General features: G+C 39.1%; 1 protein-coding gene across 1 annotated transcript in view; it reads left to right on the top strand.

Annotated features, from left to right (window-relative positions):
* ADGRD1 (adhesion G protein-coupled receptor D1) overlaps positions 1 to 13,721 on the top strand; it is a 919,695-nt gene that overhangs the window by 135,946 nt on the left and 770,028 nt on the right. The window contains exons 13-14 of the mRNA XM_056533246.1: positions 4,473 to 4,580; positions 12,881 to 12,956. Of these exons, the coding sequence (XP_056389221.1) occupies positions 4,473 to 4,580; positions 12,881 to 12,956 (184 nt within the window). The remainder of the gene's footprint in view (positions 1 to 4,472; positions 4,581 to 12,880; positions 12,957 to 13,721) is intronic.

Here is a 13,721-nt window from a genome sequence, read left to right as displayed (position 1 = left end):
ACTGAAGGGACAGTGTTTTTAAATCCGAACTTGTACAATACTCACGTTTTTATTCATTTTGGTTTAAATGTTTTGGTTTAACTTAGTGACACATGACAGTAGAAGGAATTATTAACCCTTTTGGTTATTTGTTGTTTAGTTGTAGTACCTTCACATGTATTAGAGGTCAGCCCCTTGTTGTAGCTATTAAAGCTTTTAGGCTTTATTCAAACTGCTTTTAAATGTGTAAGCATAATATATATGCCTGGAAACACTCCTATTGTATACACCAAATGCATACATAGCCTATCATGGGCCTGCCATATGCCAAAAGAGTGTGATTTTGTCATATGACCGAGAACTAATTTACTACACAGATCCTAATCTCTTTTACCATCTGCATTGTGTGCAATTTACATTTGTGGCAATACACTATGTTAGCCAGAGTGCATTCCCGCTAAGTCGACAGTTCACTCAATCCAGTCAACCAACCTCTTGAAGACTTTGATTTTGACTTAACAGCAACTTTTCTACAGACACTAGGGGAGATTTATCAAAACCTGTGTAGAGGAAAAGTTGACAAGTTGCCCATAGCAACCAATCAGATCCCTTCTTTCATTTTTCAAAGGCCTTGATAAGAATGAAAGAAGCGATCTGATTGGTTGCTACGGGCAACTGGTCAACTTTTCCTCTAGAAAGGATTTGATAAATCTCCCCTACTGATTCTGTTTTGAAATACACGTTTTTAGCTTGTAAGCAGAATTCCTTCTTATTTCCCTAACACACTTTCTCAGCTTGGAGTTCCTTACATAAGCCTCTGGCTAAGCCTTGGGAGAACCGTGCTGAAATTGCCGGTCCTAACTATAAACTGTCACAGCTCATTAGCCTCTGTGGCACTTTCTTTTCCTTAGAGACTTCTCCAAGGGATCTAATCTCCAGGACACATTCAACATCACCATCCTCCAACAATATATTTACTTTGGGCTCCACCTAGGCTTTAGTCACCCAATTAGTCTTTTCCTCTCTTGTAGCCACTGGCATGCTTCTTGTTGGTCACCCAGGCTCACAAGTTGGCCTTTTCTTAAAGCAGCTCTTTGTCTTATTTATGTACTGTATACACACTGCCTAAACACACACGGTTGCATTGACACACCTCAGTCATTGTCACACAGGACTTCAAATGGTACAACCTTCGCCGTCTAGTCAAACACAAGGCATGTTGTAAAGGCTTCTTTACACTAAAGCAGTGTTTTCCATCCAGGGTGCCTCCAGCTGTTGCAAAACTACAACTCCCAGCATGCACGGACAGCCGAAGGCTGTCTGGCCATGCTGGGAGTTGTAGTTTTGCACCAGCTGGAGGCACCCTGATTGGGAATTCCTTACCTGGGTGTACAATGGCCTCTCGACTCTCTGTTGACTCTGGATGTCAGAGGAGAGAAGGGTCGGGCAAGTGTCCTACTGCAGAATACATGCACTAGTGTATACAGGGATGAGGAATGCATGCTGGGAGTTGTAGTTTTGCGTCAGCTGAAGGCACCCTGGTTGGGAAACACTGCACTAAAGGATGACACCACTGCAGGATGACATCAGGCAACATTCCTGTCATGGGCAGGTAACAGGGGAATTCCTGCACTCGCCTACAACCTCTTTCCCTTTCTATTGCACATTCCGACCTAACTGATGGATCCACAACCACAAAGATGTTCCCTGCCTAAGTGCTGGGACTTCAGAGTCAAAATAACAAACTACTAAAATACTCAGTAACAGGTCAGGGGATTGTCAGGAATACAAAAGGAAAACACACACTAAACAGTACAAAGGGAGACAAACAAACCAAGTGAGTCAACAAGCCAAAATTAGAAAGCAACTGGTTAATCCAGGAAAACAGAGTCAAAGTCAAATACCAGAAAGCAGAATACAATACAGAACGCCAGCTACAGAAAATATCTTATTTGACTGGCAAAGCTGCATAGCCAGTGAAGGCTTAAATAGCCAGCTAAACAGGTGTGGTCACATCAGCTATCTGATAGGTGGCGAGACAGAACCATGATAGGTTAGGGTGTAACCACAGCAACCTAACCAAGAAAATCAACAGGAGATTTAAAGAGACCCTGCTCCTAAAATTCATTTATTGTATTAACACACAACATTATGGAGAAGGGGGGTATTCTAAGACTGGCATTTACAAAAACTGGTCTTATGTAAAATCCTGCCCCTGTCAGCAGTGCTGGATTTATAAAGAGACATTGGCTTCTCAATATATTTGCTGCTGCTGTGGCTGCCTATGCGGCAGTCTTAGAAATCTATGTTAGCTTTAAGCTGGCGTAGAACATAATGTACGCCAGCTATGGCATCTTGTACCACAAAAAATGGTTCAAATAGCAATCGATGACAACATTTTACTGATAAAAACTATAGATTATGGCACAAAGAAGAGTCACCATACAACGTTGGAGACAGTGAACAGTGCAAAAACACCCCCACCCCATACATATTTTTTTCAATTTCACCTAGCGAATAGTTTATTTTCTATTTTGAAGTACATTTTATGGTAAAATAAAGGTTGTTACAAAGGAAAATTCAAAGAGTTCAGGCTCTTAGAAGACGAGGGAGAAAAAATAAGAAAGTCAAAAAACGAAAATTGGCTGTGTCTTTAAGGGGTTAAATGCTGCATTCCTTATTAAGGCAGATGCATAATAAAAATATCTGCAACTAGAAAATTCCATTCCTTACAATTGAGTTATGTGCTTTCTACAGTATTTGCATGTATTCAAATGAATGCTATAGTAGGAAGTTTCTGCAGCAAATCTTACATTTCTAAGTGCCCTTAAGTGTCTCCACTCTGATATAAAGAGTGTTATTTTATGGTGCTTATTCCAGAAGCCAAGGGAAAATATCTTACTTGCAGAAAGCTGCTGTGTATACTTTCTACAGGGTTTGCATTTGATCCTGTTTTACCACAGGAATCTCCATTATAATTATTTAATTAAAATACATGTTTCATACAAAGTTATGTATGGAAGCCTTCCAGTGCTGGGTATATGTATACAAACATCTCCTTTGAAGAGTAACATGTATCCTAAGTGATGCTTGATATACAGACAAGAGGCATGCATGTGTCTGTCATCCACTGCGCTGTCACTGTGTGGGAAAATATACAAGCTGGGAGATAAAATGGCCTTTGTTACTGTGCTCTCCCATTGGAGAGAAAGCTGGATGGAAAATAGTTCCATATTCCTTCCATATATGGTATATATATATATATATATATATATATATATATATATATATAAATGCAAATCAAAAAATGTTGCAGTATCTTGTAATACCTTTTTTATTGGACTAACAGAATTTTGTAGAGATAAGCTTTCGGGATTCCTCCCTTTATCAAGTCCAAAGCATACTACGGTTTGAGGTCCAGTCAGGAAACCGCATATGGGTCAAAACTGAGCCTACCGGAGTCACCGTTTGACTCTGGTCGGCTACGGGCGGCTCATTAAAGTAAATGGACTTACGGGCTGATCCGGCTGGGGTACGGGGGTGCCCGGTTTGCCCCTCACCCCACCGGCGCCTGTATGTACAAAACGAGATGTGAATGCAGCCTAAGAGAGTTAAAGGGGAACTCCAGGGGAAACAAGTGGAAAACAAATGTTTTCAAATCAACTGGTGCCAGAAAGTGAAACAGATTTGTAAATGGCTTCTATTAAAAAATCCTTCCAGTACGTAATATATATATATATATATATATATATATATATATATATATATACATATATATATATATATCTCTGCTGACACCTCTGTCCATGTCAGGAACTGTCCAGATTAGAAGCAAATCCCCATAGTAAACCTCTCTTGCTCTGGACAGTTCCTGACATGGACAGAGGTGTCAGCAGAGAGCACTGTGGTCAGACTGGAAAGAACTTCACAAATTTCTCTGTAGTATATCTGTAGCATACAGCAGCTGATAAGTTCTGGAAGGATTAAGCTTTTTAAATAGAATCTGTTTAACTTTCTGGCACCAATTGATTTGAAAGAGTTTTGATTAAAGAGTTCCCCTTTAATCAAAATCTGTATTATGGCCATCCTATCATGTGCTCTTTAAAAATCCCACAACAGATTCATTGGTCGGACATGTGGTTAGAATAAAAAAATAAATAAATAAAAAAAACATTTAAAAAGTTTTTTTTTCAAATATATATTTATGTTGTGTCCACTAGTTTCCTGAATCCAAAAGTTTATTTTTATTGCAAAACATGTATGTGATACTGACAAACAACAAACATACTGTATATTCTTTTGTGATAAGAAAGTTCTTTGCAGGTCTGAACATGTGTGTAAGACAACATTCTGGGAGAGCAAGGCGTGCTCAACAATTGTGCTAAATTATAAGGCTATTACTTGAATGGCAAGAGACATTTTTCTCCACATTTCAACTATAAATTTTGCAGTTTATATGTAATTTCTGGTCTAATTTTTTGTGATTCTTTTAGATTACGCCATGGTGAAGGTGCCACAGATGTTAACCTTACCCCACTACCGGTTCCCTTCTGAAGGGCAGTCATACATCTCTGTTCCTGGAGAAGCATTTATGATCAAATGTAAGTTCATGTTTACCTGTTTTCTTTTTATAAGAAAACTTCTAACTGCTGCTGGTAATAGTAGAAAATGCTAAATAGGCATCTCTGTGCACTAACTGCGTGCAAATTGAGTGATGTTCCTTTCTGAGTTTTTTGTCAATGTCTTGCTCATTGTATTTAGATTCTATTCCAGGCAACACATTGATAATCAAACCACGTTTAATGCCAAGCAAGCTGCACATATAATCTGTACATGGTTATCCCCAGAGACAGCCTTTATTGTACAGATGTTTAAAGAGGTACTCCACCCCTAGGCATCTTATCGCCTATCCAAAGGATAGGAGATAAGATGTCTGATCGCAGGGGTCTTGCTGCTGGGACCCTCTGTGATCAGACATTTTATCCTCTATCCTCTATCAGGTGAGTATGTTCAGTGGTTAGAAATACAGTACCTAAATATATGTATATCATAAAGTGTAACAATACTAGTAGATGTTTAGGCTGTAAAACGGGTCTTCATCTTAAGCAGCCTCCTTTCAAGGGTCCTAATAACAAATCTCTGTACACGGTTGCCTCCACGTCTTAACCCCTTAACAACATCGGACGTAAATGTACGTCATGGTGCAGTGGTACTTAACGTACCATGACGTACATTTACATCATGGACATGACCGCAAGCACCCATCTGCCGCATCATGCGCGGCAGGTCCCAGCTGCTATCAGCATCCGTGTCGATCACTGATCGTGTCGATGTCTGCCATTAGCCCCTCAGATGCCGTGATCAATACAGATCACAGCATCTGCGGCAGTGCGGCACCTAATATGGATGATCGGATCGCTCGCAGCGCTGTCCCAATGATCCGATCATCTGTAATGGCAGCCATAGGTCTTCTGCTCTGGTCTGAGATCGAGCAGACCAGAGCAGAAGATGACCGATAACACTGATCAATGCTATGCCCTATACATAGCACTGAACAGTATTAGCAGTCAAGGGATTGCTATAAATAGAAAACAAAAGTAAATAAATGTTTAAACAAAGTAAAAGAAATGTGAAAACTCCCCTCCCCAATAAAAAGGTAAAACGTCAGTTTAAAAAAATAAATAAAAAAATTATAAACATATTTGGTTTTGCTGCATGCGTAAATGTCTTAACTTTTAAAATATAATGTTAATTATCCTGTATGGTGAATGGCGGAGAATGTAAAAAAAAAGTCAAAAATTGCTGCTTTTTTGTCACATCATATTACAAAACAAATTTATAATAAATGTATTAAAAGTTTTATATACATAAATGTGGTATCAATAAAGTACAGATCATGGCACAAAAATGATCCCTCATACTGCCACTTATACTGAAAAAATGAAAACGTTATAGGTCGGCAAAATAGAGGGATTTTAAACGTACTAATTTGGTTAAAAATTGGTACAATAATAGAAAAGTAGGTAATCATGGGTATCATTTTAACCTTATTGACCCACAGAATAAAGAACACATGTCATTTTTACCATAAATTGTACAGCGTGAAAATGAAACCTTTCAAAATTTGAAAAATTCTGATTTTCTTTTCAATTTCGCCACACAAATAGTATTTTTTTGGTTGCGCCATAGATTTTATTGTAAAATGAGTGATGTCATTACAAAGGACAACTGGTAGCACAAAAGACAAGCCCTCATACTCATCTGTAGATAAAAATATAAAAGAGTTATGATTTTTAGAAGGCGAGGAGGAATAAACGAAAATGCAAAAATAAAATTGGTCTGGTCCTTAAGACCAAAATGGGTTTGGTCCTTAAGGTGCTAAAAGTAGAGCAGGATGGAAAGACCCACCAATAATCGTCCAAGGAAATACACACAAGCATGGTTCAAATGAGGAATAATGATCAACTACTCAACCGGAAGACTGAATAGTAGTACCTGCATGACAATTGAGCAGCCTCTCACAGGGGGTGGTTGTAACAGACAGGAGCAATGGATGAGTGAGCAAGTATGCACTTGGGAGGACAGTAAAGGATAATAGTAGTATTTGCAAACTGATTCATGCAAACCACTAACAGGCAAGGATCACATTTTTTAGCCAACACAAACTCAGAAAACACTAACAGAAAAGACAGAACAGATGAAAGGCTGCCTTTACACGGCCGTCTAGACCCGCCCCGTTCTTCTCCCGTCAAAAATACAAAAGGACTTTAAAAAAAACGGACAATAATGGATGCAAACAAATGCTTTCTGTTTGCATCCGTATGGATCCGTTATTATTCAGTTAATAAACCCAATTTTTTTTGTTCTGAGCATGCTCAGAAGTAAAAACGGATCAAAAAAGGGATTGAAAAAATGGATGCAAATGGATGACATTAAAGGCTCATCCGTTTTCCATAGACTTCAACATTAAATTTACTCTATCCGTTTTTTCTTCCGTTTTTTTGACGAGAGAAAAAATACTGAATGCACCGTTTTTTCTCCTGCAATAAAAAAATATGGAAATGAGCACAGACGGGTGCAAACGGATGTGTAATGATTGTAAAAAAAATCCTGTTGATATCAATGGGATTATATTTTACAACCGTTTGTAATCCGTTTACAAACAGAAACAATGGAACCTAAATGGGGGAAAAAAACAGTGACAGACGGCCGTGTGAACCACCCTAAAATAGCAGAAGACTAAGAGTAACAAACTGGGTGCTAGCTACACCATCCAAACAGAACAAAGGTATCAGAGACACTGAATGTCAAATGCAATATAACCACCAAATGCACAGAATAAAATTACTCCTTAAATAACCTTGGAAAGACTCCAGCCACACCAACAGCTAGATACAACTAAAATCTGTCATGGATCAAATTCCCCTGGCAAATACCCCAGGGCAACCACAAAGGACACAAAAATTTAAATGACATGACAGATATCGAACTGCTATGTCAAATAAATGCCTGGAACTTGAACTTAAACCTGGAGCTTCTTATTTTAGCAATTGTTGTATCCAGCATCTTGCTTTACCTTTCAATTTGTGTGCTCTGCTTCACGTTTCAGTTCCTAGCAAATTTTCACTGGAAAGTAAGAATAAAAGTGTATATATATATATATATATATATATATATATATATATATAAAAGCATTAAAAAGAGGTGCTCTTCAGCTATCTCTGGCTCTCCCATAGAGATATATGGAGGGGGGGGGGGTTGTCGACCGTCGCTTTGTGTGGGGGTTGACACACTCCGTTCTTGCTGCCCCCTGATCTGAAACTTATTCCCTAACCTTTGGATAGTGGATACGTTTTCCTTCTCCTTTAATTATATTCACCAGACAGTCCGCAAAACTGTTAAACAATGTGTCTTTTCTGTCTCTTTAGAGCCACATAAGATATCCCATTATCTCAGGGTTTTTTTTTTTTTGAGTCATCCTTAACCACTTTTAGTAGTCTGACATCATTTGCTCATATTTTCTACACATCAAGAATGTAGAAGTTAAGGGAAGAAATGCTGTGATTTTCTATATAAAACGCTTTAACTGCATGTAAAGATAAATTAGAATCTCTAGAGACTTTAAATATCTAGCTCATACAGTTCTGAGATAATGTAAAATACTCTATATGCGTCAGGCACAGATAAGAAGACGCTGTCTCTGATAGGTAACAGAGTTGACATGAGGCCAATTGGCAATTATTGCATCTAAACTTTTAAAATAATCTTTTTCAAGTGTTGTAAATTGTTGTCTTTTATTTGCTTCTTTAGGTTTAACCTAATTTTAACCAAGATTAAAATAGTTAAATCATTTTTTAGTCTCTATACTCAGTATGGTAGCCTAAAATTGTCCTTCTTCGTGTCGCCATATGTCATGATTATGTGCTACTTCCCAGCAGTCAAAAGACTGTTTAAATAATTTATATATTCTTGTGCCTTACAACTTGATATATCTTTGTGAAACGTAACCTTTTCTTCATCAGAAGGGCAATCAATTTGTTGAGGGAAAAGTTGACTCTTTTTTCTCACTTTCCTCTAAATCACTAAGGCTTGTAGGGCACGGTAGCAGTGATCTATTTAAAATAAGGTGCCATCATGTTTGCATTTTGTGCTATCTGTCTCTGATTTATGATGGTTTTCTTACACTTTATTTAAACTTAAAGCCTGTCATCCCCAAATCATACAAAATCTTCTATGTAGAAAGCAATGGAGAGATTAGTTAGGCTGGGTTCACATATATCAGTCGTCTGGCACAGTTTCCCTCCAGCGTGCACCGGAGGGAAACTGATGCTAGAACTGATATCATTCATTTGAATGGGACAGTTCACAATCCTCCAGTGTCTCAATTTTGACGCCGGATGATTTGACATGCAGGAGGGCACCGGACAGGGGAACGCAGCTTGCTGCGCTCCCCTGTCCGTTGCCCAGAAACAATGGATGCCGCATGCCATACAACTGATGAAAGTTGTCATCAGTTGTGGCATCAGTTGTGTCGAGATTTAGGCTGAGTTCACCTATGCCGGATGCCGGACATATGTGAACCCAGCCTTAGGGGTGCAACTAGAAAAAAGATCTTATTCACTTGTGCTATTAATCTACATGGTGATACATATTTTCAGTTTTTACTAATATGATATTGCTTGAGAAACAACAAAACAACTAATAAAGTACCCATAGCAATAAAAATTAGATTAAAGACCTATCTACAGAGATATAATGTACAGCTCCTGTGCCCTAGAACAAAATCTGTAACAGCCCCTCCGTCAAACATGTGCAAAATTCTTGCATCTTCTCATGTGGCAGAAGGATGACTTTAAATATCAGGGTCCAGGAGCAGGTAATGTCTCTGCACCCTCTGTGTCTATGCCCCTGACTTTCTACTAAACAAAATATTTTGAGGGTACATTCACACGAGTGGATTTTTGCAGTGTATTTCGCTGCGGATCAGTTGGTGAAGGCCTGCTCTATGCTGTCTTTACATGTGCCTGCTCGTAGCGCGAGCAGTACGCTGCTATGAGCAGACACACTGTGATGTGCGAGGCGCAGTATAGCTCAGAGCAGCGCACATCGCTGCAGGGTGTCTGCTCGTCGCGGCGTATTGCCGCTACGAGCAGGCACATATAAAGACAGCATAGAGCGGGCCTTCACCAGCGGATCCGCAGCGTAAAATACGCTGTAAATTCGCTCGTGTGAGCATTCCCTAAAGGTGTTTTCTGAGCTGAAATGATTGATGTCCTATCCTCAGAATAGGCCATGTATCGCTGATTGGCGGTTGCCCATACCTGCCTATAAGCTGTTCTGCACCCACACTACACAGTAAACGGGGCAAGAAGTGGTTGGCTCCATTCATTGTATAAAGGCCTGGCCTGGTTACTGCAGCCTGTCTTCTATTTACTTGAATGGGTGCTGAGCTGCGGTAACAATGCATTACCACTACACAATGAAGGGAGTCAACTGCTTCCAGACCCATTCACTGTGTAGTATGGGCACTGAACATTACTTCCTTAAAAAATATTGGGGGAGATTTATCAAAACCTGTCCAGAGGAAACGTTGCTGAATTGCCCATAGCAACCAATCAGATATCGTCTTTCCTTTTTGAAAATCCCTGTGAAAAAAGAAAGAAGCGATCTGATTGGTTGCTATGGGAAACTCAGCAACTTTTCCTCTGGACAGGTTTTGATAAATCTCCCTCATTATTTTAATTTTAGCTTAAAATATTAAAACCAGGCTGTTACTGACTAGTGTTGAACAGCATAGGCCATATTCAAATTTGCGATATTTCGCGAATATATGGACGAATATTCGTCATATCTTCGCTAAATTCGCATATTCTTAATATTCGCGGTATACTTTTGCATATGCGGAAATTCGCATGTGCGAAAATTTGCATATGCAAAATTAGCATAAACTAAAACTTGCATGTGCGAAAATTAGCATATGCGAAAATTTGCACGCCAGTCTCACACAGTAGTATTAGAGCCTTCTTTAGACCACACAAGCTGGAAGCAGAAAGGGATGATCACTGTGATGTGTACTGTGAAAAAAAGAAAAAAAAAACAATATTCCTAATTACGAATATATAGTGCTATATTCGTGAATATTCGCGAATTCGCGAATATGCGATATTCGCGAATAAAATTCGCATTGCGAATATTCGCGAGTAACACTATTACTGACATTAAACAGACCAAGAAGCAAAATGATGAGGGATGATAACCCTGATACAGCTGTTTTTAGATGGCTGCCTTTTCCTTCTGGAGAAGACGCTTGCTTGGAGAGCTAATTTGCCTAATGTTTTTGCATGAAACATTGCCTTAAAATAGATTTTGCTTTTTTTACATTGAGTTTCCCCTGCCCTCCAGCTATTGTCCAGATAAGCAATGGTGAACTTTAAATAAAGTTACTAGTTTGTAAACAAGTCATATAATGGATGCTGTATTTAGTAGTAAAGCTATGGTCCCACAGTGTAAAATCAATAGCAAAATACGGTTGTAAAATAAGAATAAAATACGGAACATTTTTAATCTTATGATGTAAGTCTATGGATAAGTGGCACACAATGTTAAAATAAAAGTTTGTAATTCCAATTTCACACTGTGTGAACATATCTCAATATTGTATTGTACTATATACCTCTTGTATTCATTGTGAATAGATATGTCTGCACATGATATTGTACATACTGGTTGTAAACCAAACTTATGAGATTTGTTCATCTTCCAGTTGTGTTATCTGTTCATCTTTCCTAAAACTACATAGAGAGGAAAGAAGCCGCCAGACTCTCCAGTCTCTGACCAATATGGGTTTAGGGGGACAATAGTGCTACAATCCAATTCATTATTTCCTCTTTGTTTCTAAAAAGGAAGTTTTGGCAGGTTCTTATGTAGCCATAGATGATGGAAAAGGTAATGGCCCACAAAACCTGCAAATAATACATCAGTTAAATGGGCACTGTCACCAACTTTATTTTTTGATATGTTGTAGTACTTATGTACTACAACATATCTCTAATATACTTTTATTATTATTTTTCATTAAAAAGGTTTAATTTATATTTTAAAACTGGCTACTGAAAAAGGACTGATTTTGGAGTGGCAATCAGTCCTTTTTCAGTAAGGCTGCACTCGCTCCCTGCCTGTCAATCAGACAGGCGGGAGCGCGCGCATTGGCACCCCGGCCACTAGCTGGGAGGCCACTCCTCCCGCACATCGCCGCCGCTGTCCCTGCACGCCCGCTGCCGGACTCTGCAGTTACTGCAAGTGTAATGAGGGAACGGGGTATGTGGTGAGGGGGGGGGGTGGGGGAGGAGGGAAGGGGCTAGTGGCGTAGCGGGGGGGGGGGGGAACGGGCTAGCAACAAAAAAAAAATTAGATGGTGGGAGCTACCCTTTAAGTAATTTGTGTCAAATTTCTTAAAAGGCTCGGGACTATTAATATCTTTGTCCCATGTGGCCTATCATTTAGGTAAAATAAAATCCATGCTGCTATGATTGGAAATACAGTACATTTACATTAGAAATGGTGCCATTTTCCCTTCTTTCAGTTGATAAAATAAGTCTTGGGAGCTTTGCCCACTTTTCCCTTTCTTTTTAATATTGTAAAAGATAGGATAAAAGTTACAAAACTATAAGCCTCTTGGTTCATGTGATATTGTAAGTTATAAAAAGTTGCATTTTACACCCAAAATTTTCATAGACACTTGATATCACAAACATAGATAAATGGGGCCAAGGTGTATGGACAGCTTTTCTAAAGCATTTGCTGCTCTAAAGCAGTCCTATACTGTTCGCTGCTATAAGAATGGATGGCGCTAGTTGATAAATAGTTAACGTCTCTAGCCTGTATGAGTTTTGTCCTGTCAATATCTGTTCTAGTGGGAGTGAAAACCACTTGTGGCTTCCCCATGTTGTTTATAAATCATTTCTCGTTTTGTGCCTCTACTTCCAAGTTCAGACAAAGTATTCACATTCTTTCCAAAGAATAAACATCTGTCCCCATCGCTTTGTGTCTCATTAGACTCTGTGGAAAGCAATTTCATGTCACGTTTTAAATCATTCCCACTTGTTTACAGTTTCCATTGTGTAGATTTAAAGAGAGCATCTTGTTCTGATGTTTTTATTCTGGGGAAGGGTTAGGTGCTTGGAACAGCCTGACTTATCAGTTCTTCTTGAGGAATGCTCCACAGGAGTAGTACTACTAAAATGTCAGGAATGCAGGGAGCCTAAATTTCACAATGCAGTGGCATCAATTATGATGGGGATGTGATGTGTTGACAAGGGAATGTTCTTATATGAGTAGAATATTTCATAGCTGGGTGAGACTTGTGTGTAATGTGTCTTCTTTTAACTCTTATTTTTTTAAGCACGAACGACTATCGTTGGCTTGCTGTACCATACTATGCATCACCACTACAGGCAGATTAAGCCGAGTGACACCAGGTATGTGTACAATCATAAAACACTTTTTTGTTTCTCTTAACTATTTTAAACTAAAAATGTATTATTATATGTATATTTTCTCCTATTTACTTCTCCACTGAAACACAAGAAAACAAATGAAACAAAACACAATAGAGCACATATTGCTTGGTTCCAGTTGTAAACCAGTTTAGAAGGGGTTATTCCACCCAGGGCCGTATTTGGACTCCATGCCACCCAAGGCACTTCTAGTGCTCAAGCCTCCTATTGTTAAGTGAAGTAAAGGATGTGGATGCTTTGTAGTCAAAAACTGCACTAAAGTGTAAGTCCCAGAGATATTTATATTGTATTTGGCAGCAAGCGTTTTTTTTTTATAGTACTGTCCCCAGGCTGGCTAATAAAACAATGGGAACTTTAACTCCCCTTTCTTGCTCCCTCGTAGCACTGGCATTGGGGTGCCCCATCAGTTGGTGACACTGTTTTTCCCAAAGCTGCAGATCATGCCAATCACTAGCCTAGACTGTACACTGCTGCAGACAATGAGTGGCTGAGTGGCGCTATGATGTCCAATCTGCAGCTTTAGGTAGCTCCAGGTGAAGCTCTGGGACGCCCTGATACCAGGGACTATAAGGGAGTGAGGGAGGTAAGTTTTTCTTCTCTTATTAGTTTTCATTGTTTTATTAGGCAGGCTAGGGACATCTGTTTCTTGGAGCATTTGAATATTTTCTATATTGAATACCTTAGAGCAGGGGTCCTTAACTCTTTAAACAGGAGGCCAGTTCACTG

This window comes from Hyla sarda, chromosome 1, assembly GCF_029499605.1.
Source record: "Hyla sarda isolate aHylSar1 chromosome 1, aHylSar1.hap1, whole genome shotgun sequence".
Classification (NCBI taxonomy): Eukaryota; Metazoa; Chordata; class Amphibia; order Anura; family Hylidae; genus Hyla; species Hyla sarda.
The sequence above is the reverse complement of the archived record's forward strand: the minus strand, read 5'-3'. Positions and strand labels throughout refer to the sequence as shown.